The sequence below is a fragment of the Phoenix dactylifera genome, unplaced genomic scaffold (genome assembly GCF_009389715.1).
Source record: "Phoenix dactylifera cultivar Barhee BC4 unplaced genomic scaffold, palm_55x_up_171113_PBpolish2nd_filt_p 001122F, whole genome shotgun sequence".
In the NCBI taxonomy this organism is placed as follows: Eukaryota; Viridiplantae; Streptophyta; class Magnoliopsida; order Arecales; family Arecaceae; genus Phoenix; species Phoenix dactylifera.
The window spans coordinates 115,453-143,205 of record NW_024068465.1 but is presented as its reverse complement, the minus strand read 5'-3'; the positions used below and the strand labels follow the sequence as shown (position 1 = coordinate 143,205).

At 39.4% G+C, this 27,753-nt stretch overlaps 2 protein-coding genes and 1 long non-coding RNA gene across 3 annotated transcripts; all 3 read right to left on the bottom strand.

Moving 5' to 3' along the window:
* Positions 1-923: 923 nt before the first annotated feature.
* LOC120108007 (cyclin-dependent kinase F-4-like) lies at positions 924-2,080 on the bottom strand. Its single transcript, XM_039121533.1, has 5 exons — positions 1,967-2,080; positions 1,805-1,883; positions 1,647-1,715; positions 1,472-1,561; positions 924-1,391 (listed from the first exon to the last, which is right to left on the bottom strand). The coding sequence occupies exons 1-5, from the start codon at positions 1,975-1,977 to the stop codon at positions 1,218-1,220; spliced, it is 423 nt and encodes a 140-aa protein (XP_038977461.1). The 5' UTR covers positions 1,978-2,080; the 3' UTR covers positions 924-1,217.
* Positions 2,081-2,086: 6 nt separating this feature from the next.
* On the bottom strand, positions 2,087-13,269 carry LOC120108006. Its single transcript, XR_005509554.1, has 4 exons — positions 13,143-13,269; positions 2,819-3,067; positions 2,665-2,740; positions 2,087-2,552 (listed from the first exon to the last, which is right to left on the bottom strand). It is a non-coding gene; the product is annotated as an uncharacterized LOC120108006 (long non-coding RNA).
* Positions 13,270-17,305: 4,036 nt separating this feature from the next.
* LOC120108005 (probable methyltransferase PMT21) lies at positions 17,306-26,406 on the bottom strand. The gene is given in 9 exon segments (XM_039121532.1): positions 17,306-18,013; positions 18,888-18,965; positions 20,131-20,157; positions 20,159-20,801; positions 21,635-21,845; positions 22,827-23,022; positions 23,185-23,333; positions 24,122-24,413; positions 25,461-26,406. Coding segments are annotated over 9 exon segments (1,842 nt in total). The 5' UTR covers positions 25,496-26,406; the 3' UTR covers positions 17,306-17,802.
* Positions 26,407-27,753: the final 1,347 nt, after the last annotated feature.

Genomic DNA, 27,753 nt, shown 5'->3' with positions numbered 1-27,753 from the left:
CCTAATGCAGAAAGCCAACTCGCTGATTCAAGTTTCCAATAAAGCAATCAGATAATTAAAAAAATAACATCAATCAAAAATTGTTTTCACAACATGCACGAGAAAAGTCCTTCAATTTCCTCAGGGATGCTTTTATTTCTTTTGGAAAGATAGAGGTATAGCAATGTAGGTAATATGATCAAAAGCACCACACAATCCATCATCACACAAAAGCTGAACCTCTACAGATGCCCTCATCTCTTAGCCTATCCTACAACTAAAAAACTGAAAGAAAAAAAACATACTCAAACTAATGGAGCGAAAGCTTGCATCTCCTAGATCTTCTTAGAAGATAGGTGTAATCACCCAAAAGAAAAGGCAAAGACAAAATAAAGGCTTACAATTAAATGTCAGAATATTTTGAAAGCTATTCACAAACTTGATCAAGTACTGCTTTAATTCATTCCATCCATTGGCCTTTATCTAATCCAACTAGAATTTGGTGTCCACCATCATTTCAGAACCATCAAAATGGGAAGGTACGATTGCTATCATACCTGTTCTAGCATGAAGCCAGCCCTGGTACAAGTGCCAAGATGTCGAAACAGCTAGACCAGTATGTACCAGCTATATCGGCCGGGTATCAGTCCATACCGGTACATATTGATGGTACCATACCAACTATATCGGTCAGTACCAATAGTTTGTCAATTTTCTGGAATATGTTAGTTTTGGTAGGTATCGTCGGGACGGATACCATATCATTTCAATGGAAAAACCGTATGAAGTTGCCATATTAAAAACCTTAGTGTCTGGCATCCTAATAAGGTAATTGGTCAACAAATAGCATCAATGACTGTTTCATGATCAAATTGTCCAAGTCCAGTCAGAAACAGAAATTTGAACATAACATACCCAGTAGTTATTTAAGAAATCAATTTTTATTTAAAAAAAAAAAAAGCTCAGGCCAGACGGACCTACAAACTATAAAATCTAGACAGGAACCAAGCAGATTTAATCCAAAGGCTCTGGATTTGGGCCAATAGTTGTTGGATGAATTTCCCACTACTTTTGATCTCCATGATAATTGACCAGTGCGTATAGTTAAGTGTGGCATTCAAAAAGAAAATAAACAGCTAAAAACACAACCAAACAACAAATGTCAAATGCAAGCCTTACTCAAATAGGGACCTAGACCCTATCAGAATGGTAACATGAAAACAAAGAGAAAATGGTTATTAAACAAAACATTTCCTCACAACTAGAGTAATACCAGGCTTAAGGTCACGGTGAAAATAGCCACGCTGGTGCATATAAGCAAGGGCTTGAAATATTTGAAAGCACCAATTCCGAATTTCAGCCTCCGAAAAAACCTCTCCCCTATCTTTCATAAGCTGGTAGAGATTGCATTCCTGAAAATGTTACAAAAACTATGAGTTCTCAATGTCGTTGTTCCTGCATTGGAGCAACCTTTTCATAGAATCTGTCATACCATATATTCAAACACGAAGTATAGAATATCATTTTCTCTTATGACTTCCTTTAGCTTCACAATGTTAGGATGGTTCATCCGCCGAAGGGACTTCCGGAGAAGAAAAAAAACTTGTCAGAAAGAAAATAGAAAGGGGAAAAGTACAAAGTTAAGAAACATCTCCAAGCCAGAGTACCTTCACCTCCCGAAGATTCATGCACTCCTCCCAAGAATAATATTTCCTCTTCATTTTCTTAATTGCAACCTATGGTAATCGCATAGAATTTCATAATGTTAACAAAAGATACTATATTTTCCTAGCAGTAAAGTGTGAAATGCACCATAAGAACATACAACTTCCCCGGTCTGTTTATTTATAGCTCGCCAAACACTCCCAAATGTTCCATCACCGACTTCCTTAATTAACTTGTACCTGCAACAGGTGGTAACATTTTCAAATAATGATAGTGCATGCTTTCAAGCAGCTGCAAGCACTTGGAAAATACAAATACCCACCGTTCCATCATATTCAGCAGCTGAAGCCAAGTATACCCCCTTTGGTTCTTATTCAAGTGAACCAACAGCTATTTATAAGAAAAACTATTAAATCTCACAAGAGTTTATACTTGACGAGGAAATGTCTGTGTTTGTATAAAACTTGGACAAACTTCAAGAAAAATCCACCATCAATTTTAACTTGCAATACATGTCACCAGGATGTCTTTCTGATTGTCATGTTCAAAGCCTCTGTTTCCATTAACATGTGAAATAAAGCTCCAGGACCACGTTCCACTTCACAAAAAGCAGCAGTCAAGATATTGCAGCTCAACCTAGCTGGAGAAAATTACTCCCAATAGCCTCGAACAGCCTAACGGAACAAGTTTCGAGGAAGCTTCGCACTCTCCATATAACTTGTTTACACTTTTTTAAAAATCTTGTTAACTAGTCAAGTGCATGCCATAGTTGAAGAAATTGATATCAAATAACACACCAAACATGCATCTGGATCTGAATGGAATTGGAGCAAACAAAATGCCTACTAGCTATAGGACCAAAAGGAGGAAAAATGAGATGACAGTGGCTGAAGCTCGAAGATTTAACCCTGGAGAAAAGAAGGCCAAAAAGTTAAATTCCTGAAAGAAAAAAGAGAAAAATACCTCATACAATTTTATCAATGTTGTCGACTTGTCATTAGTACATAACCTAAGTCATACCCCAGAGATTACTTCTTCAATATCATGCACCTGAGACCTCAGATTTACACCAAGCAGAAGCTGTGTTGGGAATGCGCTGCCATAGGAGAACAAAAAGTCAGAGTGCATCACCATCAAAATACTTACTTAAACAGAACATAAGAAATTGGCTTACTTGTAGAAGTGTGACATAGACCCAACACCAACTTCAGAAAAAAGTTGCATCAGGCTGCTCTTGTTGGACATAGAAAAGCAGCTGGCCACTAAGTATAGTTAACAAAAGAGATGATCAGAAAGTCTCCAAAAGCAAGAAACCGCCAGCCAAGAAATTCTTGGAATAACGAGACTTTGCACTGATAGCAACTTGACCAACAATGTGCACGTTCCATATCTCTAGTAAATATATTAAGCCTGCAATAACACACTGGAGCGCAGCCTATCAAACAGAGTGAAAATAAATAAAGAAAAGAGAAGGAATAGAAATTACAGAAGCAACATAATCGCCATGTGAACCAACTAATGTTGGTGGACTAATTGAACATGTATAACTGTTAGCAGTCTCTGCGAACTCGTAAATAACTCACCCAATTACTTTTATTTATCAACATTAGTCAAGATTTTGCAAAATAAGATCTCCATAATTGCTAAACACTGGCTCTAACCACAATTATCACCATGCTATTGCAATCAATCTAAGAACTTACAAAATCATACGAAATGCCTACAGCACAAGCAAGTAATCAAAATTCTGATGGCCAGTTCACTAGCTCAATCAGCAAATACTTATATGAAAAAATCTGTGTAACCCTTGATGGCTGGGTACTTCCAAAATGGAACATGCCTGCACAATTTTGTGAGTAGAGCATAAAAAACCAATGCAAGCATCTACAAGGATATAACACAAAAAGTTGATAATATTCAAAAATATAAGGATTGTAAATTGAGCATTCATCTAGCTAAGTTATCAACAGTCAGAAACTAGGGGCTTCAAAGTAAACCATACCATCTGCCAATTAACAGCTCAGCTTGATGCATTCCTTGGTCACTCCTAATCATGGGCTACTCACAATGTCAATCCAGTATTTTTAATTTTCCCTCACAACTTCAGTCCATGTTATTTTAGGTCATCTCCCTCATCAATAACGACAACCATAACAATAACTATCCAGCCTTTTCCAACTATTTAGATCGGCTTTGTGGAACCCATTCACCAAGTGTCCAAGTGTTCCTATTTAGGACCACCTATGATGTCATTCCAACTTTATATCCTTTTTCAAAACTTACATCCATGTTAGCTTAGATCATCCCTTCCATTTCTTACAACCTTCAACACAAACTAAACTCAGTTTACTGAAGCCTCCATAGACATTTGTCATACATGCCTATATTATATCAACAGATTTTCTATCTCTTAACCAAAATCAAAGCCCTCCAACATATAAAGGTTATCCTGCTTTCTATGCATATAATCGCAACAATACCCTCTAACATTGATTTTCCATAAAATTATCCAACCAAAAACATTCCTAGGATCCTGATAGGTACACAAACTGGGATGATTTTTCACAGTTACCATATTATAGTTGTTAAGGAGCTTGTAAGATTGAAGCCCGAGACAATTTGTACAACTATTTATAATGGGAGACAATGTATGACAGTCAAATCCATGCAGTCAATGAGGTTAATCAGTTCTTACACCCCGCATTAAACTGAGGGAACATGATTTCTAGATGACTCAAAGTTTTTTTTTTTTTGAGAAGAAGCTCTAAATCACTTAAGTAGGAATAGTTATATACACTTCATTCATTAATTCACTCTTTCTATTGGTCTCTTGTTGAATCTAGGTCTCAAGAACGAAGATAGCTAAAGTCAGAAGACTTAGGTAGTGGAACTGGGCACATATATAAATTTATATAAATATCTAAAAGTGATTGAGGCTAAAAGTGTGGTATCAGAGCCCTAGGTTAAACAAGAAAATAACCATAAAATATCTGGGGCAATGGGTAGTTAAGAATGTTGTAGCTTATTAGAAGATTGTCATAATATGTTAGTTTATTGTAATCTTACTTTAAATTTGACTGCTAGGTAACCATTAAAGAAACATGGACGATGATAGGAGACCACCCTCCCTAGAGCCTAGCTATCAGTCAGTCTCCCAAGATTCTCCACGTTCTGTAGTAGGTCAAGCAGACCTCGCCGGGGTATACCAGTTGATAGCGCAACTACTACAACAGCAGCAGCAGATGCAGATGGCTGCTATGCAACCGGCAGATTCCTACTACGAGAGATTCCGCCGACTGAACCCACCAATCTTTGATGGTGGACCCGACCCCATAGCAGCAGAAGCGTGGATCCGAGAGATGGAGAAAATGTTTCGAGCTCTCCATTTTTCCGATGAGGTGATGGTCAGACTGGCAATCCCTATGCTGAAAGGAAATGCCGAGTATTGGTGGACGGCCATGGAGATGGCTTATGCCGTCAATGGAATAACCTAGAGGGACTTTAAGAGGTTATTCCACACCCCAGTATTTTCCGGACTCAGTCAGCCAGATGAAGCAAAACGAATTTTTGACGTTGACCAGTCCGATCATATGTCCGTTCTGGAGTATGCCAACAAATTTAATGAGCTGGGACGATTTTGTCCCCAGTTTATGGAGAAGGAGAGAAACAAGATAAACCGGTTTGAGCAGGGACTGAGATACGAGATTCGGTCCCGAATATCCTTCCACCTATTCACTAGCTACCGAGATGTGTTGGACCGAGCCTTAAAGGTTGAGGTTGACCTGATAAGGTCCGACAGAGAGAGGAATAATCTGAAGAGGACCAGATCGTCAGGAGGCAGAGTAGTGGGCCCGAAGGCAGCAAGGGGCCTGCGCCTAAGAAGACAGAACAGAGGTTGCCCCAGCTGCGGCAAACACCAGTGGGACTGCTTGAAGAAGACCGGGGCTTGTTTTTACTTGCGGACAGACAGGACATATCGCGCACGACTGCCCGAGCCGGAAGAGGGATGAGCCCAGACGTTCTGCACCAGAGGACCAGAGACCGAGGAGTAACTCTCGAGTTTTGCACTGACTCGTCAGGATGCCAGTGCTAGCGATCAAGTGGTGACAGGTACTCTACCAGTCAACTCGGTTCATGCCCTTATTCTATTTGATTCTGGTTCTACGCATTCTTTCATATCAGTTAGCTTTTCCAAAACAATTACACTGCATATCCAAGAAATTAGAAGAACCATGGCATGTTGCTACACCCCTTCAGAAAAAAGTAGTTGTTGACACTAAATACAAGACTGCATAATTCAGATAGAGGAAAAAGAATTAGAGACAAATCTTCTGCAGCTTGACATGCAAGACTTCGACATCATTTTGGGTATGGACTGGATGTCTCAGTACCATGCCCATATTGATTGTTACCATAAAAGAGTGGTATTCCGGATACCTGGAGAACAAGAATTCTTCTTTCAGGGCGACACACCCTTCGAGGTAAATCCTACACAGCATTTTATTTCCATTTTAAAAACCGGAAAGGCGCTAAGAAAGGGGTGTGCGGCTTATCTGGCCTGTGCAACGGATACCCGAGAAGAGATCAAACTGAAAAATATTCCAGTGGTCAGGGAATACCCGGATGTTTTTCGGATGAATTATCGGGATTACCCCCTGACCGAGAGATCGAATTCACTATCGATCTCGCACCAGGAGTGGAACCATTCTCCAAGGCTCCTTATCGGATGGGCTCATGCTGAGCTAAGGGAATTGAAGATACAATTACAAGAATTCCTGGACAAAAAGTTCATTCAGCCCAGTGCGTCGCCATAGGGAGCTCCTGTCTTGTTTGTGAAAAAGAAAGATGGAAGTATGCGACTATGCATCGATTACCGAGAATTGAACAAGATAAAAATAAAGAACAAATATCCTCTGCCCCGGATCGATGACCTGTTTGATCAGCTGCAAGGTGCCCAAGTCTTCTCCAAGATAGATTTGCGGTCCGGTTACCATCAATTGAAGATCAAAGCTGATGATGTGCCAAAGACTGCATTTCGAACCAGGTACGGGCATTATAAATTTCTGGTTATGCCTTTTGGACTGACCAATGCTCCGACTGCGTTTATGGACTTAATAAACAGAGTCTTTAGGCAGCATTTGGATCAGTTCGTGATAGTCTTCATCGACGACATTCTAATCTACTCAAGGAGCAGGGAAGAACACGAAGATCATTTGAGAGTGGTACTATAGACTCTTCGAGAAAAAAGACTATATGCCAAGCTGAGCAAATGTGAATTCTGGTTGGACAGTGTGGCATTTCTCGGTCATGTGATCTCCAAGGATGGAGTGTCGGTGGACCTCAAGAAGATAGAAGCGGTGGTGGATTGGCCTCGTCCCACCAATGTCAAAGAAATTAGAAGCTCCTTGAGACTAGCCGGGTATTACCGACGATTTGTAGAAGGATTCTCCATGATAGCCACTCCCTTGACCCATTTGACTAAGAAGCGGGCCAAGTTTATCTGGGATGACAATTGTGAGAAAAGCTTTCAGAAGCTTAAACAAAGGTTAGTATCTGCTCCGATTTTAACTTTGTCGTCCTCAACTGGAGAATTTGCTACCTATAGTGATGCTTCCAAGAACGGGCTAGGTTGTGTACTGATGCAAGATGGCAAGGTAGTAGCTTATACCTCAAAACAGCTGAAACCATATGAGCAGAACTACCCGACCCATGATCTAGAGCTAGCTGCAATGGTTTTCGCCTTGAAACTTTGGAGACACTATTTATATGGCGAACACTGTGAAGTGTACACTAACCACAAGAGCCTAAAATATATATTCACCCAGAAAGAATAGAATATGAGGCAAAGAAGGTGGTCAGAGCTCTTGAAGGATTATGATTTGAGCATTAAGTACCACCCAGAAAAGGCCAACGTGGTGGCGGATGCTCTGAGCAGAAAGTCGGCAGTGGCTCCGCCGCACTACTCACCACTCAACCGCAAATTCGGAAGGATCTTGACAAATTGCAGGTTGTGGTGGTCACACAAACTGCAAGAAGCCTACTGACCACTTTGAGAGTACAACCAACGCTGATCAACAGAATAAAAGTCGCTCAGCAGTCTGATGTGCACACATGTCAGCTCATGGACGAAGTGGAGAAAGGGTTGCGCCAGATCCACCCAGATGGCACCCTAAGATTCAGCCACCGGTTGTATGTTCTGGTTGATGCTGACCTGAAAAAGAAGATCCTGGAAGAGGCCCAACAGTCTCATTTCTCTATCCACCATGGCAGTACCAAGATGTACATGGACCTTCGGAAACATTACTGGTGGAAGGGAATGAAGAGAGAAGTAGCTGAGTTTGTGGCCCGATGCTTGACCTGTCAGCTGGTAAAAGCAGAGCACCAGAGGCCGGCAGGATTACTAGAACCAGTAAAAATCCCAGAATGGAAATGGGAGCATATTACTATGGACTTTGTTACAGAGCTCCCCAGAACAATAAGGAAGAATGATTCAGTGTGGGTGATTGTTTATCGCCTCACAAAATCGGCTCACTTCCTACCTTTCAGGATTGGTACCCCATTGGACAAACTGGCTCAATTATATATTGATCAGATTGTGCGCCTGCACGGAGTGCTAGTGAACATCATTTCTAATCGCGACCTCCAATTCGTATCCAAATTCTGGGAAAGCTTTCAGAGGGCTATGGGTACCGGATTGAGACTCAGTACAGCATATCACCCCCTGACTGACGGTCAGTCAGAGCGGACAATCCAAACTTTGGAGGACATGTTAAGAGCATATAGCCATGTACTATGGATCTAGGTGAAAACTGGGATAGTCATATACCTCTGGTAGAGTTTGCATACAATAATAGTTACCATTCCAGCATTCAGATGGCCCCATATGAAGCTCTCTATGGAAGAAAATGTCGATCTCCTCTACATTGGGATGATGTCGGAGAGCAGAAGTTACTAGGCCCTGAACTGGTCCAGCACACCAGAGATAAAGTACTTCTAATTAAGCAAAGGCTTCAGGCTGCCCAAGACAGACAGAAAAGATGGGCTGACAGAGGAAGAAGGGCCTTGAAATTTTTGGAGGGGAACTTTGTCTTCCTAAAAATTTCTCCATCGAAGGGTGTTAACCGATTTGGGAGACACGGCAAGTTAAGTCCTGGCTACATTGGTCCATTCAAGGTTCTTGCCAGAATAGGCAAGGTTGCCTACAAGTTGGCCTTGCCCCCAGAGCTATCAAGCATACACAATGTCTTTCATGTCTCTCTGCTACGGAGGTACATCCCTGATCCCAGCCATATGGTGCCATATGAACATCTGCAAATAAATGAAGATTTGACATATGAGGAGGTTCCCCCGCGCATCGTTGATAGAAAAGAACAGATCCTTCGAAGGCGCACCATCCCTTACGTTAAAGTCCAATGGACCAATCACACCGAAAGGGAAGCTACCTGGAAACTGGAAAAAGAGATGCGTCAGTGTTACCCCAAGCTTTTCGAGAATTGAGATATGTTTAATTTCGATGACGAAATTTATTTAAGGGGAGAAGGATGTAATGTCCGGGCCCAATACCTTTAGGGCCCAGTTAGAGAGTATTTAGGCTAGGTGGTTAGTGGGCCATACTGGCTCATGGAGAGCAGCCCATGGAGGGCTGCCATCTCCCGCCTAAGGGCTGAAAGGATAGGACCCCAGCTGGCTATCGGAGAGAAGGCCTTAACCATGCAAAACGGGAGCCCGCCACCTCTTCACCCTCGGTTAAAGGAGAACTGAGTTGCCCTGAGGGGGGGCAGCTGGTGGCTCCCGGAGCAAGGGTGAAAGAGAGGATGCCACCTCTCCAAGGGGTCAAATCCTAATCCACATTATATAACCCTTAAGCTTGCTAACCCACTGTTACTATACCCTCTTAACCTCTAACCCTCTGAAATACTGCACCAGAGAGCCACACCTTGGAGCTGGAGGCCAAAGGAACATTGAAGTCCAAGGAGAGGGAGGAGGGATTTCGTGAAGGTGATACTACCCGACTGCAACCAACCGGAGCAAGGTAAGCAGTAAGCTGTGTTTCACCTGATAGATAAGGTTTAAATGAAGTAAGAAGGGTGGGCATTCCTCTGTGGAGTACTTCTTCCCCCCTGTTTCAACAGTGAAACAAAGGGAAGAAGACCGGTACAGGGGAGAAGACCGGCACGGGGGAGACGGGAGAAGGGCCGCGGGCCTGCCTGAGAACGGCTCGAGCCCAGGCCCAGGCCCATTATTCATCCGAGCCGAGCCCAACCGGACTCGGCCTGCGGCTGACAGGGCACCGCAGCCCCGGCTGCGGCTACCCTAGGGCTTAAGGGCGGCCACAGGCCGCCAGGTCTAGCCGAGCCGGCAACAGATGCGGCCACAAGGCCGCTAGCCCCAGCCGAGCCCCCACCTATTCTCCGGTGAAGAGGTGGTTAAAAAAAAAAAGAAAGAAAAAGAGAGAAGAGGGAAAACGGAAGCTGAAGAAGAATCAAAAAAAAGAAAAAAACAAAGCTTAGCGAACCCTTGAGGCTTCATCCTCGGATGGCGGCCTTACCTCGCCGTGGTCGGAGCAGGTGAGGACCTCCCGAAGGAGATCCGGCCCCGGTTCCACCTTCCGGCTCTCCTCTTCTCCGGCGTCACTTCGAAGAAGAGGAAGGGTCGGCCTTCCGTCCGCCATCGCCCCAAGGGGAAGCTCCGCCTCGGCTGGTGGACTGAGGGAGCCCCGCCTCCCCCGGTCGTCTGCGAGAGGAAAGGGAGAAGCCGGAAGGCGGCGAGGAAAAAGGAAGGGGCCGGAGGAGGAGAAGGCCGGGCATTTCGGCCGGAGCGGCGAGGGCTTCGGTGGAGACGAAGGAGAGAACGAGAGAGAGGGAGAGATCGGAGGAGAGAGAGAGGCGCGGGAGACGAAGAGGTCGAAGCCTCTAGAAGAGCCGAGAAGACCCTTAAACAGGTCTGCCTAACGGGTCGGATCCGGGTTCGGGTCCGAAACCCGTTAGGCCCAAATAACTTAAAATGGGTTTGGTAAACCCAATAAAAAGGTTAAACCGAGCCCAATTGAATGAAATGGATTAAACTAAGCCCAAATAGTGTCGGATCTGAACCTAACTGAGCCTGAACGAACCCAATTAAGCAAATTGGGTTAAATCCGAACCCAATTAAGCTCAATTGAGCCGAGACCGAACCCTATTCATGCTATGTTAATCTCAGCAGGACCAATTAATTTTAAATCAGGCCCAGATCAAGTTCAGTTAAATTGGCAGAAGGCCAAATTGGCTAGAAAAGGCTGGACTTAATCATAAATCAGGCCCAACCCTTTTTTAAAAAAGCCCAATTAAACCATATGGACCCAAATTGGCTTTAATTGAACCCCAAAGGTTTCAAATTGGGTAAATTGAATTAGGCTAAGATCCTTAGATGGGATCCAAGCAAGTCCATAGTAAGATGGGCTAAATTCTATAATAAATAAATAGAGAATAACATGATTCCTATGATGCGAATTTAGGTGATTAAAGATTTATCACCCGGACTTAAGAAATTGGATAACGAATTTCTGTAAGTAACCCGTTCTAATCCTATTATGGATCATGTTATGTTTATGTCTTCTTACATGAATTAACAAGTATAAGTTATTTGTCCTCATCTTATTGTATGCAAGTAGCTTGTTCTTTAATCTTAATATGAATCATGCAAGCATCATGTTTATTAAGATTTGCTAAGTATTTGTTCATATACATGCTTCATGTGTAGCATACTATGAAAAGTAACATGCCTAATCTCATAATTTATGGCTATGCATGCATCATGTTTATGCTGATGATTTTAAAGTATCATGCATGCAAGTTAATATAGCAAATTGCATCTAGTTAAAGGTACTGTTGCAAGAGGTACTATGGGCTCTTGATGATATGGGTTGAATGCAACTGAGCCGGCCTTGCCAGTGGCCGAGAATGACTGAACCGACCTCGCCAGTGGCTGATAAAAAATTGAGCTGGCCCCGTCAGTGACCCTTAATGAATTCGCCCAGCATCCAAGAGGTACTATTAATGGACTTAAAGATGCTACTGATTGAATACAACTAAGCCGGCCTTGCCAGTGGCCGAGAATGACTGAGCCGGCCCCGCCAGTGGCTGATAAAAAACTGAGCTGGCCCCGCCAGTGGCCGATAACGACTTCGCAGTAGCATCCGAGAGTATGAAACACAGCATGCCGGGGGTACAGTTTTCATATGTATATTCCATGAAAATTCTTGTTGACATAAAATACTAATTTGTTTACTCAGCATAAATATTTTGTCATGATAACTTGTTAAAATAAAATACATGTCAGCTTCTCAAACCCTGTTTAAACATGTTTAGCCTTTTAGTTGATCCGATAAGATTATACAGGATTACTTACTGAGCCGTATAGCTCATACCCGTTTATTTATATTTTCTTTCAGATCCTCACCAGTGATCGCCATCAGACGTATTTTTCTTTTGTATCAGGGCTTCTTTATTTTGAGAGTGAAACAAATATACTTTTGTGTACATAAACTATGTAGAAGCTCTGTATTTTGTATCAACCAGCAGGTTGTAATGCAAATATTTTAATACATGAAAGTTTGATTACTTTTGGCTGCCTGTTACCCTTGTATGAGGCTTCGTGCTATTGTGGGCGGTAGTCGGCAATAGCACGGCCGTATCACGGATCCGGGTCCGGGGCATGACAAAAAGAGTACTTGACATATTATTACCACTCAGAATCATGTTTTTGGGTCCTTTAGGTGTCAATAAATATGAATTTCATTAAGCTTACAAACCGTGCTTCATGTTTTATAAGAATCAACAAAGAATTCAACGTCTTCTTTCATCAAAAGATAAATCTTTCAATTTTTTTCTTCCCATGAAAAAATTCATTGCTTAGAATATTGCTTCTTACTTATCCACCAACGACACGATCAGGCACCTCTTAAACACAAGCAAGTTGTTTTCTGACTTAATGTCCAAACAAATTGAGTTCAAAGTCAAAATCATTAAAATGGGATCCATCTCTAATTAACGCCAAACACAAAACGTTGATTCGTAAAACCCAATCCATCAATGACAATAAATCCATCGACTCGAACGGCCGATATAATCAAACAAAGACTAACCAAGCATCCACAAATCGAAACATCAAACCCATAAAGAATCATCCAACAGACTCGAGCACGAAAACAAATCACAAGCCTAGACTGGAGGAAGGATCCATTGGCAAGAAGAACCACCCTCCACATCCCCCCCCCCCCAACCCCCGCGTGAAAAAAAAAAAAGAAAAAAGAAAAAAAGGGAAATACAAACCCTAGATAGATCCGTCGGAGAGGCCGCACTCCTCCGCCTTGGATCGAAATCCAAGCCCTAGGATCCCCAGAGCCGGAACCCTAGAAGCACCATGGGTTCGATCCCTGGGAAATCGGGCAGCGAATTCTAGGGTTTGCTCTTCGGATCTAAAGAGGGAAAGAAGAGAGGAGAGGATTGGATGCTGTATACCTGTTCGCTCTCCGGCATAACCTCCCTCGCCTCCCTCCGCAGGCAAAGGCCGCGATCCAACCGTAACCGCGATATATAGAAATCAGACGCGAAGCAGCCTGGTTATACCCTAGGCTCCTCTGTTCCTCAAGAACAGCTTTGCTTAAATTAACCGGCGCTCTGTATTATGACGTCATCGGGATCTAATCTTGCGGAATGTTTTTGTCTGTATTAGGAGTCGTGGGCATCGTATCGTCATGCTAAAAAAATTCCGTACGAGCCCATGATATATTCTAGGCATGGAATGACTATAATACCCATCCAAATCTATTCAAATATAAATAAAAATTTAACTATTCAACTAATATTTTTATATATATATATATATATTAAAAAATAAATAGATATTTATCTAATTCATATCTAATTTTATTTTTAATTTTATATAATACTTATAATTTTTTAAAAAATAAATGATCATATTAATATATTATTAACTTAATTTATTATCTATTTTGTAATATTTTTAATTTTGTAGATATAAAGTTAAATTATCCATATTTATATTCATATTTTTTATATCCAATCTACGTCTATATTCGATTGAAACAAATATGAATATAAATTTTTGCACTATTCATATTCATCAAACAAATCAAATATAAATATAGGTATAGCATCTGATCTATATTTAATCCTATTTTAATCTAGTATTTTTCTGTTTGATTCAAACAACATCGTTTTTTGCTAGTTTGGATTTGTTTGGAAGTAAAATATTTGACTGTTATTTGCCGTTACGAAAACTTTTCATCTGAGATCATTGTGATCTATACTTTTTAAGAAAAATACAGCTTAAAAACACCTTTATAGATTTAAACAAATTATTTGCTTTTTATAAAAATTAAAAAAAAGCAGAATAGCAGCAAGATGACTGCCGTTATTTAGGATCCCCTCGTATAACTGTAGCATATCACAAGGCGTCCAACTATAATAGCTGAATAGCTAGACCTGACCATGGTTCCGAAACAGCCGGTTCTGATTATGGAACCGCCAGTTTTGGTTCCACAAAAACCTAGAACATTAACCGGAACCGAAAATAGTCGGTTCGGTTCCGGTTCTAGAACTGCCGGTTTCGGTTCCGGTTCCGGTTCCGGTTCTAGACGGTTCTGGTTCCGGTTCTAGATGGTTTCGATTCCGGTTATAAAATTTTGAAAAAAATAGATTGTGTAATTAATTTGAAAAAAAAAATTAAATACAATTAGATTGTGTAATTAATACAAAATGATAATTTGTACCTCATTTTATTATTTACTCATCAATAGAGGGGGGTCGGTAATTTGGATCCCAAGAATTTGGGTTTGGAACATATATTTCCTTGCCTTTATTTGAGTGGGAGGAAAACATTTTTGATAATTGAATTGGAAAAAATGAAAATATGGGAAGGTTATAGAATGTGTAGAGAATTGGAATAGATTGAATAATTGAGAGAGTGAAAAATTGAGAGAGAGAGATTGGAAGATTGAGTGGTATGGTGAAAAAATTGATTTGGAAAAGTATATATAGTGTTGGGGATAATTTTTGTTTTCCAAAATGTCCCTCAAACTAGCCGTCTTTTAGTTGTTAGGAGGGGTAAAATAGTCGTTTCCCAAAAGCCCCTCAAAATAACCGTTTTTAGTTGTTAGGAGGGGTAAAATAGTCATTTTCGATTCGAACCGGAACCGAACTGCCGATTCCGATTTCGGTTCCGGTTCCGGTTCCGGTTTCTGTTCCGTCAAATCTGAAACCTTAACCGAACCGTATTCCTCAAGATTCCGGTTCGGTTAAAAATCGTGAGACACAGTTTTGATTTCGGTCCGATTCTTTTCAGTTCGGTTCTAGTTCGGTTCTTCGGTTAGAACCAAACCGTAGTCAGATCTATGAACAGCTCCCCACACCTAATTGCAATGAAACGTGGCACCTGTGGGACGGGCGAGCAGCCGGGACGGGCGTTACGTCATAACTTGAAAATAGCCGATAGTTCCTTTGTTCCTCTGCAAAAGTTTTGCTTAAATGGAACCGACGATAAGATATTATAGAATGACGTCATCTAGACTCTCATGCACCGCATGATTTTGTTTTTATTGGACATTCTTTCAGAAGTTTATGATTAGTGTAAGGGATACCGTACGATCGATGGGGCCCGGGGCGGGGGGGAAGGCCCGATTTCCGTCAAGGAGTCAGCGAAACGGTGACTGGAACCCACACCGGAGGTCTTTGGAGGAATCGACCGCCGAGATTTGTTCGTGGACCAAAAAAAAAAAAAACAAAAAAAGGGTCTTCGCTTTTCCGTCAGGGAAGGTCTCGGCGATATTTGTTTGGTTTGGGCGTCAAAATCCCCGATGGCGACTTGCGGTAAGCGCAGGGTTGTTATCATTGCATGACCAAATTTTGGAGCAAAACTAGCGTAGGTGGAACTTAGCTAACAATTCAAATGGATGATATGTTAGATCAGACCACGTAAGACTGAAGTAGACTTTAGAAATTAGAACTATAAGGTTTCTTTCATTCCATCTTGGCCAATATCTTGGATATCCTGATTTGTATGAAAATATCTTAACTATATTACCTCCTCTCATACAAACTGGGTTGATATGTTTTTTCTTATTCATTTTTACCTTCTTTAGATAAATTTTTAATTAATAAATCCGAAACTTTTACCTTCTTTACATAAGTTTTTAATAAAAAAAATTGAAATCAATAGCTACATATTGAACGCGATACGGGATTTATCATGAGGATCGAGAGTTCAACATTTTAATTCTAAATTGTTTGGTGAGATGAGTCTTGGAAAAATTTTAATTCTTTTTAAATTTTTCCATCGTTCGTAAAGAAAGAAGTAAATTGAGACGCCAGTCACCAATATACCTGATATATTAGAATTTAGAAAATGGGGACAAAAAGAAAAAATAGAATTATTTTTTTTGGTAGAGAAATAAAAAATGGAATTGAGTGCCAAGACCCTGGCCTCATGCAATCCACTTGCACCCAACTAATGCTGGAATACACCCTCTAATTTTGCTAAAGATTGAAGAGATGGGTCATGACTTGAATGGAGGAATCAAAACTTCTTCAGAATTTAACTGTGATAGAAATAAGATGGACGATATTGAAGGAAGAAATGTGGATTTGTGATCGGTATCAAACAGTAAGACTTGTCGATGTCTAAGCTGAAGGACTACTTGCATCACAGATGGGACATTATGAGATAGAGCTGTTTTGTGCGGATAAGAACTTATGCATCTGCATCCAAGGTTTTAAGGACTGATGCTAATATTCCCCATAGAGAAGGCTTCAGAAAATTATTGCTTGAACCAAGTTATTTGAGTGATTATTCAAATTCATGTTAAGGTTTATTTTAGCTGAAATTGGATGTTTCTTTCTTTTTTTTGCTCTAATTTATTTTAGGTACGATACCTTAGGCGAAGTAAAATGAAATACATATAGAATCTTCAATATGTAAGTTCACCAAATCATTATTACGCGACGAGCTTCAGCAAGCATTGATTTTGTCTTCACAAGTCAAAAGAATGCTGAGGCTAGAAAGAAAGAACAGGTGCACCTTAGTCTGCACCTAAACAGGAGCCAGACTCCTTTTGTTAGAGATATTTGTAGAGTTCAAACTCAAGTGTGCTAAAACGCTATAAATGACCTTACTTATGAAGTTCCACTGTGGAAATCACTCCAATTCTTAGAAAACCGTCAGTACACCTTTGAACATCTTAGTTGATTGTGGCATCATATTATTTCCAAGCTAGCACCTTTCAAGAGGTCTGAGGTGCAACCACTCCTTAAATGGATGTACTAGTTTGCAGCATTCCAATGACATGGTAAGTTGAGCTTGATGCCCGCTAGGACATCGAGCCCAGAGTCGAGGTGGAAGGCCTTGGTGATCTTCACCACTGGCTTGGCTCATGAGGTAGTGATTTCCGGAGGAGAAGCATCAGGGGAGAAAAAAATTACATAGTTAAATTTAGGAACTTCCTAGATTCCCAGGTTAGGCTACAACCTGAGGTGTTCCTCCCCCAAATCCTTCGGCTTTAGCCATGCAAATCCTAAAGCAGGCGATGGCTTCAATGCTTTCTCCTTTTCTTGGGTACAGATGATGTTGAACTTCTCGATAAAAGTATGAACATTAGATCCATATATCATGGTAAATAATGAGAGATTCTAGGCTTTATATTTAAAATTCCTGGGGTGAAGAAGATAGAGATGTTCACAAGTCTAACAAACACAGAAACACAATAATATCTGGACATGCATGTTTCTCTATTCTAATGATCTTTCACTTCACTTGCATGCCCTGAATCAGTAGCACTCAAAACTCATCCAAGCATGCATAAAGTACAACTGATTTTGAGCGCCTTGCTCCCAAAACCTATTACAAATATACCCTTGCTATTGTCCTTTAATAAAGAATATCTGACAACCAGAATCTATTTTGGGTAATCTATTTTGAGTGTTCTAAGACAAAACTCTCGACCACCCGAGGGGATAAAGCAAACACCTCCGTCTGGAAATCTTTAAATGAGGCCCAATTATGAGAAGTCTGCACTGAATTGAATACTTTCATTTAAAGAATCTGAAGGTTTTCTATACCTTGTAGTTTTACTTGGAATTTTGCTGAGCCTTCCTTGGCTCCTACTTATTGCTGGCTGTACCAAAGTTTCTTCTGACATATTAACAGCTTCTCTTTCTCTACATTGTATTCAGTGTCATGTTTCTGGCAATTCCATCTCATGCCTCTGGCAATGGTTGCTATAGCGTCTATGAAATAGTTATTTTCACGGATTATCGCGTATCCATTTGGACGCAGGATCCGATCCATCTCAAGGAGAACATACTTCATCTCGCATCTGCTAGAATGGTAGAGAAGTCCAGGACATGTAGTTAAGCATGCTGATGCAGTCAAACTTGGTAAATACATGTAATATTGAAAAGAAAATAGACAATGGAAAATATGGAAACTAACAGGGAGTTTCTTACAAGAAATGAAATAGAACAACTATCAAGTAGGAGGTTGCTTATTTTGATGAATGCTAAGAACCATCTTCTAAGTGAAAAAATTTAGGAAAATCCACCATCATTATTGCAGAAACTGTTTTGATTAACATGACTCGACTACTATGAACAACATGTGTCATTGGTGTTTCATAGTGCTTCTGTACCAAGATAGAAGCTGACCTGATAAATTCATGAATATAAGACCCAAGTACGAAAATGAGCTTATGGTGCTGCATTTGTTCCTATGCTAGGGAATGTGTCAGTGCCTTTGTATCAATGACACACAGCAAGTCTCTCATGTGCTGCTACCAGGAGTCTTGCTTAGTTTCTTTGCTGGTGGTATTATTGCTTAGTTTCTCCTAAGGTTTCCCTTCGGTGCTTTTTTCAAGTTTACAGAAGCAATTAACTCTCCCCTGAGGGAAAGTTCCCCTCTACAGTGAACAAAGCTTGATCATCACAAAGCATTTACAAACAGTGAAGCCCAATTTGGAAGAAGAATATAAGATCTTTTACATGCTATGCTGAAATTTGTTCCTGACAGTTTTGATTTTTCCTTTTAAATTGCATCAATGAGTTTGGGAAGTTACTCATGAGCTTGCAAAATGAATGGTTAGTGATGCTTTTTATGACAAAGTCACAGAACATTCATTAAAATTAATGAGCTGTGCTAAAGAACAGAAGCTGTGCTTAAGAACAGAAAAGAGGAACAAGACTCTAATAGTTTACCTGTGACTTTCTGCAGTAAAAAAGCCATCAAGATGCAAGAGGTCATATGTTCGAGGATAAGTTGAGAATGCCTGACACCTACAAAAAGGATTATAAAAAAAAAAGACAAATAACTACCGAATCAATTTACTATAACTATAATTCCTGTTGTGCATATATTATCAAAAGGTCAGGAATATGTAGGTCATAATTCTATCTGCATCTGAACATTGGCATGCAACCAAGACATATGAGATGCATAAGTACCGGTTGAAGTATGCCAGCTAGCATGCATTCTTTAGCACAAAAATGTCCAGGAATGCAAAAAAAGAAGCATCTAGAAAAAAAAGGCCCACATTGCTCCGCAGGAATAATCTTTAGGATAGCTGTATGAAGAAATAGATGGACATTACATACATGTGGAGTCAAAGCACAATCATTGAATAAAATAACTTTGCCATTAAAAAGCCACAAGAAAACAAAAAACAGCCATGTTACAACTAGAATTTTACTATACTTAACTGAGAGAGTATAAAATATACTTAATTGAGAGAGTATAAAATATGTTGAGCAACGAGTGATGTAGACAGAGTCATGAAAAAGATGGTTCATAATACGAGCAAAAGAAATCTTAGTAAGTTCCAAATTCAGGATAGTTAGCAGTGGCTGCACACATGCATGGCCTAAGAATGTAAAAATTTAGTTAACAGAACCGTCCCAAAAGAGGCTGATACACGTACTGCAGGAAATTAGATTATAATAAAGTCTGTTCCTTTCCAATTGTGCCCCTTAGAGTAACTCCAAATGCAAAAATAATGGAAGGCTAAATTATCAACAATGAATATTTCTAGTAAATCTTAAAGCACAAGATATCTCATGGTGGCAAAAAATTGCAACTACAGCAGTCAAAAGTTCTCTTATAGAGTTATGATGAATTGCGATGACTCTTGAATCCTTTAAAAGTCAAAAAGGAAGGAAAGATGAGAGAATTTACTACAACCAAAAAGGAGACACTTCAGGAGAGTCTCGTATCAGATGATATGGATCTTGCATGGACTTGCACACATGCAGATGCATAAGATTTTTTTTTATGGTTCTTGATTTACAGAACCCCTTAAATGGATCATGTTTGTTTCATTAAGCTTGCCGGACGTAAAAATCATAATCATTTGAAAAAGTTATGCACAAGTTTACATGCTCGGTGCACATATTTATATCTATGCATGTCTGAATGGTATAAATATGTATCAACATATTGACTTACCAATCATGATAGGTGCCAATCAGCCCCGTCATAGACCACACCAAGGGAATTTACTCCATAAGAAGAGACAACATTCATTACCCAGACAGGAGAATTGATAAGCGCTGCTGCAAACCCTCCATATAATGTATTCATATCCATGACATTTCGAATTTTATCACTTCCAAGAGCAGGAAGCAAGGTCTTGTAGTGTTTCACCCGCACCTTCCATTTACTGTCATCATGCTTGAACCCACCAGAGTTCCCATTTGGAACCATGGAGACACGTTCTGGAGCTATATGCAGCCGATTGGGCCATTTTGGGGTAGATTGCAGCCCCAACTTCATGAAGTTTTGGCTTGGGGTAGCTATGCAAGGGCGAAGTGGAACATACCATGCTGAATCAGGATCCATGCTGTCATCACATTTTGGTGGGTACGAAGCTGCAGTGAGTTGATTATAACAGCTATTATCTGGAGATTTTTGCCACACAGCAATGTCATCTTTTTTATTGTACAGTTTGAAACACATGCTCATGAGCAACTTCTTTAATTTGTCAAAATCTGCTTTCTGCTCTTGCACTGTGGTGTTCCACCCCCGCCAACGGTTTTCATAGTTTATAGGTGGTCCAGAGAGCACCCAGAAGCCACCAGGCCGAAGAATTCGGTGTATTTCTAACAGGTATATCCCACCTGAAACATAAAAAGGTTGAAATTTAGCACGGTATATCGATGTAAACATCTGGCAGGTTAAAACTGGTAATCCTCTCTCTCTCTCTCTCTCGGGGGGTGTGTGTGTGTGTGTGTGTGTGTGTGAGAGAGAGAGAGAGAGAGAGAGAAACACATGTAAAATATAAAAGAAATATCAGAAAAAAACTGCATACCTACTTTGCAGAAAAATGACAGGAAACATAAGAATTACCCAGGTGCTAAAAATTGGAGCCACCTATACCGTATCAACAGGGGGAACAAGAAGCAGTAAAAACAAGTATTTGAAACATTGTCAAGGATATGAATTATAACCTAATAGTGCAATGCACTAAAGGCCATGGATAAATGAACATAACTGCATTACAATATATTGAAAATCAGGCAGCATGGGAGCAATGCCAACTTTAAAAAAGGACAGTCAAGCTTGTCGAAGATATTTGTTATATGTATGAAGCATAGAAATTTCGAGTCCAAAAAAAATAAAAAGGGATATATCCTCACCAAAAAGTTTAATTATTTTTAAGAACTTTTTAAATGATATATCAGATGAATTTTCACTAAAAATGAAATCGTTAGTGCAAAGCAACTGATAAAAAATTGAACTTTCTTCTCAGCTATTGAGGTCAACAGAATATTACTGTTTCCCATTCAAGTGCACAACGATCAGCATATATGCTGTATTTTTCATTTAGGACATTTTCTTTGTGATATCTGACACCTCAAAATTTAAATTACTTTTTGAGATATGGCATCGCCCACTACAGAAAAAAAGTGTCTTTCATGATCATCAAAACATGAGAGAAAGGAAAATTTACCAAATTCTGTCCACGGGATAAGGCATCTGGAGCAGTGAGCCATATCAAATGAATTGGATGGGAAAGGAAGACGTTGGGTAGAAATGATTCCTAAAATTGCTGGAACACCACGTTCAAGGGCAAACTGTACTTGAGCTTCATGATTATCTCTAGGTGCAAGAGAAACAGTTAAAATTCCACGATCTAACAAATCACCTCCCCAACTTGCAACCTAACAAAGCATGTGGGCAACATGGTTAAGTTTTGAACAACAAATATAAATTTGACTAATGCCGTTGACAAAAATGCAAAACAATAGCCCCCATAAGATATTTGAACCACTTGCTTTAAGCACTAGAAAATTGATGCATCATGAACAAGCTATATTTAAATATATACAAGATTGATTTTAAGCACCATAAACAATAAACAATAATGCTAATTGCCTCTACATATCTAAAATTAGAAGCATGGGACTATGAAATCTCTCCTGCAATATTTGATTCCCTTCCCTTACCACCTACTATGTAAGCAAGTTCAACCATGAACATGACAAAACAGCTATGACTTTTTCAATCCAGGGGGATGCTACTTAGATATATGTGCAGAACCTATTTGGAGATGATTTTCCATCCTTAATGCCAAATAATGAACCACTAGAGAATGAAAAGGATCATGTTGAGTTGTTATGGTGGGTAGGCCAGGATAAGTAGAACGAAACCAGTACACTCAGCCGGAGTCAAACTTGGGACTTTATCAATTGAGGGAAGGGTGTCCACTCACTTTATCAGAATCTTATTGGCACTTGGACTCCCCCTCAACTCGTCCATTATCTCAAAATTTATAAAAAACGTGGACAACAAGAAAGAATTTGTAAGCATGTGCAAGAGTGAAATTCTAAGGAATCTTTTGTATGTACAAGAAGACCACAATTGGCATTCAGAATTATATCATACACAGAATAATCCAATGGTTAAGTAGAGTGTCAGCATGCAGACTCAAAGCTAAACGAAACCATGGGCAATCAACTGATGTGTGGGAATTTATTCCCAGCATATATAGTCATTTAAGAAAATATTAAAACAGGAATACAGGAAGAGATAAGTGACTGTAGTGTTGGTTTGACTGCTGTTCCTATACATCTCTGCAATGTAATAGCTATCTTCTCAAAAACCAAATTGTTATTGTAAGCAAATATTGAAAAGCAACTTACCCCACACCCTGTATCAATGGCAGTTCGGACAGTTCCATCCTTCATTCCAGGAATCAGTTTTTCCATCAAGTCAACATAGGCACCAACTCCTTTAGGAAACATGGTGCCGCCACCAGGAAAGTAAAACTTTTCACCTTCTTTTCTCAGCCAGTGTTGATTAGATTTCTGGTTGTTTATCCAGTCATAAGGTACATTTCTGAACCATGTACATGAAAGGAATAAAGCACTTATCATTCCACCAAATAGTAAGACTGTGGCTTTCATGGTCAATTATGAAGAAATTACAGAAAAAAGGATTCAAGAAGATGACAAACAAATCAACAAATTGAACAATAAAGATCAATAAATGATGACATACCTGTACCAGCACTCATCTCTGCTCTTTGGCCATCTGATTGGTGGCTTATATCCATCAGGAGGAGGCACTAAGCATTCTTTCCTTTCAGTCATTGGTGGACAATGGCGCTCCATGAAACTAAGCCTGTAATTACCATACTTCCTCCATCTCTGACAAAAAACAAAAAAAGACATGAAGAATTAATACTAATATGCAGCATTCTTTCCAGCAAAACAAATTTTTGTAGACACCAAATAATGTGAATATATGGATCTCAGCAACACATATATACTATTTATGTGGATGAAAGTGCACCGTGTAAAGCTCGATGATCTTAACATACATGCAAATGTGTCCTGTGCAGAAGCACACATGCATAAGCACCAAGATTAGCAACCCTTGGGCATGTTTGCATGTAAACACTTAAGCTTTGAAAATAATCTTAGGGTATATTTAGTTGCAAGGAAACCCACAGAAGAGGAAAAGGAACAATAGGACTTTTACGTGGAAAATGAAAATTTTTCCAGAAAATTAGTTGTAAGATTACCAAAATTGTTAATTTTCTAATGAAACAAACAATTAGAAAACTAGATTTTCAAAGGAAAATAAGTATTACAAGCAATCATGCTTGCAACCATACCTTTTGCTTAAAAACATACAAAATCCTGTTCTCTTGAAAGACTAATTCCACTTCGGGGATTTATATCTAAGAAGGATAAAAGTATTTGCACTGAATAATTTACAGCCAGTATGCCTTTTCCCATTTATTTGGGGTTGTCTTGCTGAATCCTACAGTCCATTTGTATCCATCATGGGTCATATTTTTTAATCAATCTAGGCTTTTGTTACATTGTAGTACTTACTAGAAACTTTCTTTTGAGTTTATTCATGCTTCACCTTATAGTGCAGCTTCTATTACTCAAAAGGAAAAAAAATGGAATGCAGAAATTATGTATACCTTAGGGTCTGTGCATGGTGTGTAATCTTGATAATCACTACTACACTCAGGGAATGAAACAGACTTAATTTGAAGAGGAGCCACAGCAGTTTCCTTGCGAGACTGAATCCCTGGTGTCCCATCCTTCTTAAAAAATATGACCTTTTCAGAGCAAAATATGCCCCCAAGGTAGAATGAAGATCCACATAGTACTATGAACATCAAGGTCATGGGGACCATCCCAGAACTTTTATCAGGATAAGCTCGTGGCTTAGGATCTTTATTCTTCATTTTATATTCTGAAATTAGAAACCTGCAGGAAAGCAAGGCAATATAGTTTATAATGGTATAAAGCAGAACTGAAAATCCTTGACTGTTTCCAGTTAAAAATACAATCGCAAACAAATTGCGGCATGTAGACATATGGTGAATGTTGCATAACCATGAAAAACATCCGAGATCTAAAAGTAATCTAAGCTGAATAAAAAGCACAAAACAGGCAGAGAGAGGATCTATAGGATCATCATATATAAAGGCCAAATTGTTACACTCAGAGGAAGCATTTCAGGAACTTAAAATAGCTTCAAAACACAGCAATGCATAGGACATAATATTGCATGCGTATGAAGTTCACGAACAAAATTATGCATAGGATTTCACAAACTCCTTTTTTCTTTTAATATACAAGGAAAAAAGGTAAGATTAAACCAAACATAATGCATGCCAATATAAATCCATAATGACACAACCTAAAGGACTGGATTGATAAGGTATAATTTTAGGATACTACTATGTAAACAGCTGCACTTTACCAGCAAGGCCCATAACCTATGATAAACAAACTCTAACATAACTCTGGCCTGTAAATAGTAGTGATTGCAAAACACAATAAGCAGTTCATTATTTCACTTGCCAAATCTACCTCTAAATCATTTCAATATTTATGTTACAAAGTAATAAACAAGCATACAACTTTCGTATCTGTATTAAAAGTAAATATACAGATTAACCCGTAAACTTTTAGAATTATATTCTTTTACTAGTGCACCAGAAACAATTAGACTCAGCCTGAGAAACAACATCTTCATACAAATAAAGAGACCAGATCTGGAAAGGTAATTATATTTGTGCAACCTCAAAAATAAGGAGACAATTAACATGTTCTTACAAACACACTCAACATGAGAAATGATATCCCATTGGCAAGATCTATCAGTTAGAATTATATTGCCATTCCACCATGGATCTAAAAGTTCACCACTCCAAGTTAGATTTTTCAGTTCTTTTTTTTTTCCGAAATAAGGGAAGGGTTGCCTTCCGATTCATTAAGATAATGAAAGATGTAGTAAAAAATTACTACCTTTTATGTTGAAGAAAATAGCAATATATATCCATGGATGGATCTGACCATCCCACAGCAGAGTTGCGATCCAATAACAATAGATCTAATTATCGCAAATCTGAATCTAGAAGCAGAGAACTTGACACTCCAAAACGATAAATATCAGATGATGATCAGTGCTTCAACAGAATATTTATAGAATTAAGAATTAGTCTACAGAAATTGTCAACAAGGTTGAACAGTTTGGTGATTAAAGCAGAGTAGACAGCAATGATGGTTGGTCAAGGGATCCGACTTTGGAGCAAAACTCCAACACCGATAGTCACTGAACTTACTGGTCCTCCTTTTATCTCAACCACGAGAAGATCATAAATGCTATGACAGGTAAATTATCCACTGTGACCTAAAAGGTACTAAAAGTCAACAACACTGTGACTCACTAAACTAAGAAATGCTACCGACAAAGAAGCAACAAGAAACTCTGCAGAAATAACACCTACCCCAGATTAGAGAGGAAATGAACCATAGTCACAGACACCAGTCAAATCATAAAACTTCAGACCAAAGCTCGACTATTATTATATTTCTAAATACTAAAGTGAATGATTCAGGGAAAAGATCGGCCAAACTAATATAAAAAAGTTAATCATTTCCGGACATCAACTTCCGCAAGAGAGCACCGAGTTTGGAAAGCCAGATCGGAAGAAAATACGAGTGAAAAAACCCAACCAATCCAATTCCCACTCAAAACTCCACAAATCCACTAGAAATAACGCTACAACGCAGTAAATGCATCAAAAGAAATTGAGCAAACAAGAAATTCCCGTCCGATCATAGCTCCCAGCTCTGAATCGCTGCGTCCTTTCACGAATTAAACTCAAACAAGAAAATCTTATAAAAGCCCATTCGAACTCAAAAACCGATTCTAAAACCCATCTTCGATTAACAATCAGAAAATTAAAAAAAAATCCAGCCGACCCGATTGTCGAATGAACCCCGGTGACGCAATCGATTATGATCCAAGGAAATCCCTCGTCACACATACAGAACCCCAGAAAATCCACGAACCCACTCAAAATATAACACTAAATCCAATAAATCCTTCAAAAGAACCAGACAAAATGAGAAATCTCCAATCAATCAGAGATCCTGGCTATAAATATCTTTCCTGTTCCGAATTAAACTAAAAACAGAACTCCGAAATCGATCGAGTCCAGATCTATGAGAGAAGTAGACCAAGAACGAGAACAAGGTAATGAAACAACAGCGGAACAGCAGCAGCAGGAGCACTTTGGAAGAGAGAAAATACCTCCAAGATCTCTCTCTCTCTCTCTCTCTCTCTCTCTCTTTCTCAATCAATCAATCAATGGATAAGAAACGAGGAGAGCTAAGGGAGAGAGAGGTTGAGATAAGAAGATGGCACAGGCCGCAGCAGTAGTTATAGAGGGATGAGAGGTTGAGGGAATGGGGGGAGGAGATGAGGGCTGGTAAAACGAGAGATCTCAACTAAATCGATTGAAGGAACGAGAATTTTAGCGCGCGCTCCCTCTCTCTCTCTCTCCTTTTATAGCTGGCATTTGGCAGTGCGGCCCCCCTCCCCGCTCCCACTCTCTCTCCCGCGTTAAATTGCGAAAGGGAAGAGGGAAGCTACCGCGGTCATGCAGACGGGTTAAAAGAGAAGGTAGCAACGCGGAAACTTGGGGAAAAATAATAATAATATTGATCTAAGTTTACGGATAAAATAGTAGCAATGAACTCACGGACCTCTGAGTGCACCCACAGGGCCACCTCCTGAGCCCTAGGTCCGAACAACTCAATATATATATATATATATATAATAAAACGGACGACTCTATAGTATTGGTGCAACCAAAAAAAAATAATAAATAATAAATTTCGACGAACAGCTTTTTCTTTCGATTTATAGAATATCTCTATAGTAATTGACTATATATGAGGCCCCCAATTTGTAGTCTCCTTGGCCTCCCTATCTACTCAATGTTTCTGCAACATATTTTTTTTTTACTTTTTCTAATTTTCATTCAAAAATCAAAATAATAATAATAATAAATTAATCAAATATGTACCATGAAAACTTTTTTATATTTTTAATTATTTATAAAATTTTATAAGGTACTTAAACAATATCTATAAATTGAACCGAGGACATTATTTAAATGCAAGCTCTGCTTTTGTGTCCTATTCAACTAAACCAATAATTCTTAGCTTCAAAATAATGATCAAATGTTATTGCTTTTGACTAAAAAAAATATTTACATGATGGGTGCTAATAAAGGATTAACAATTGTGC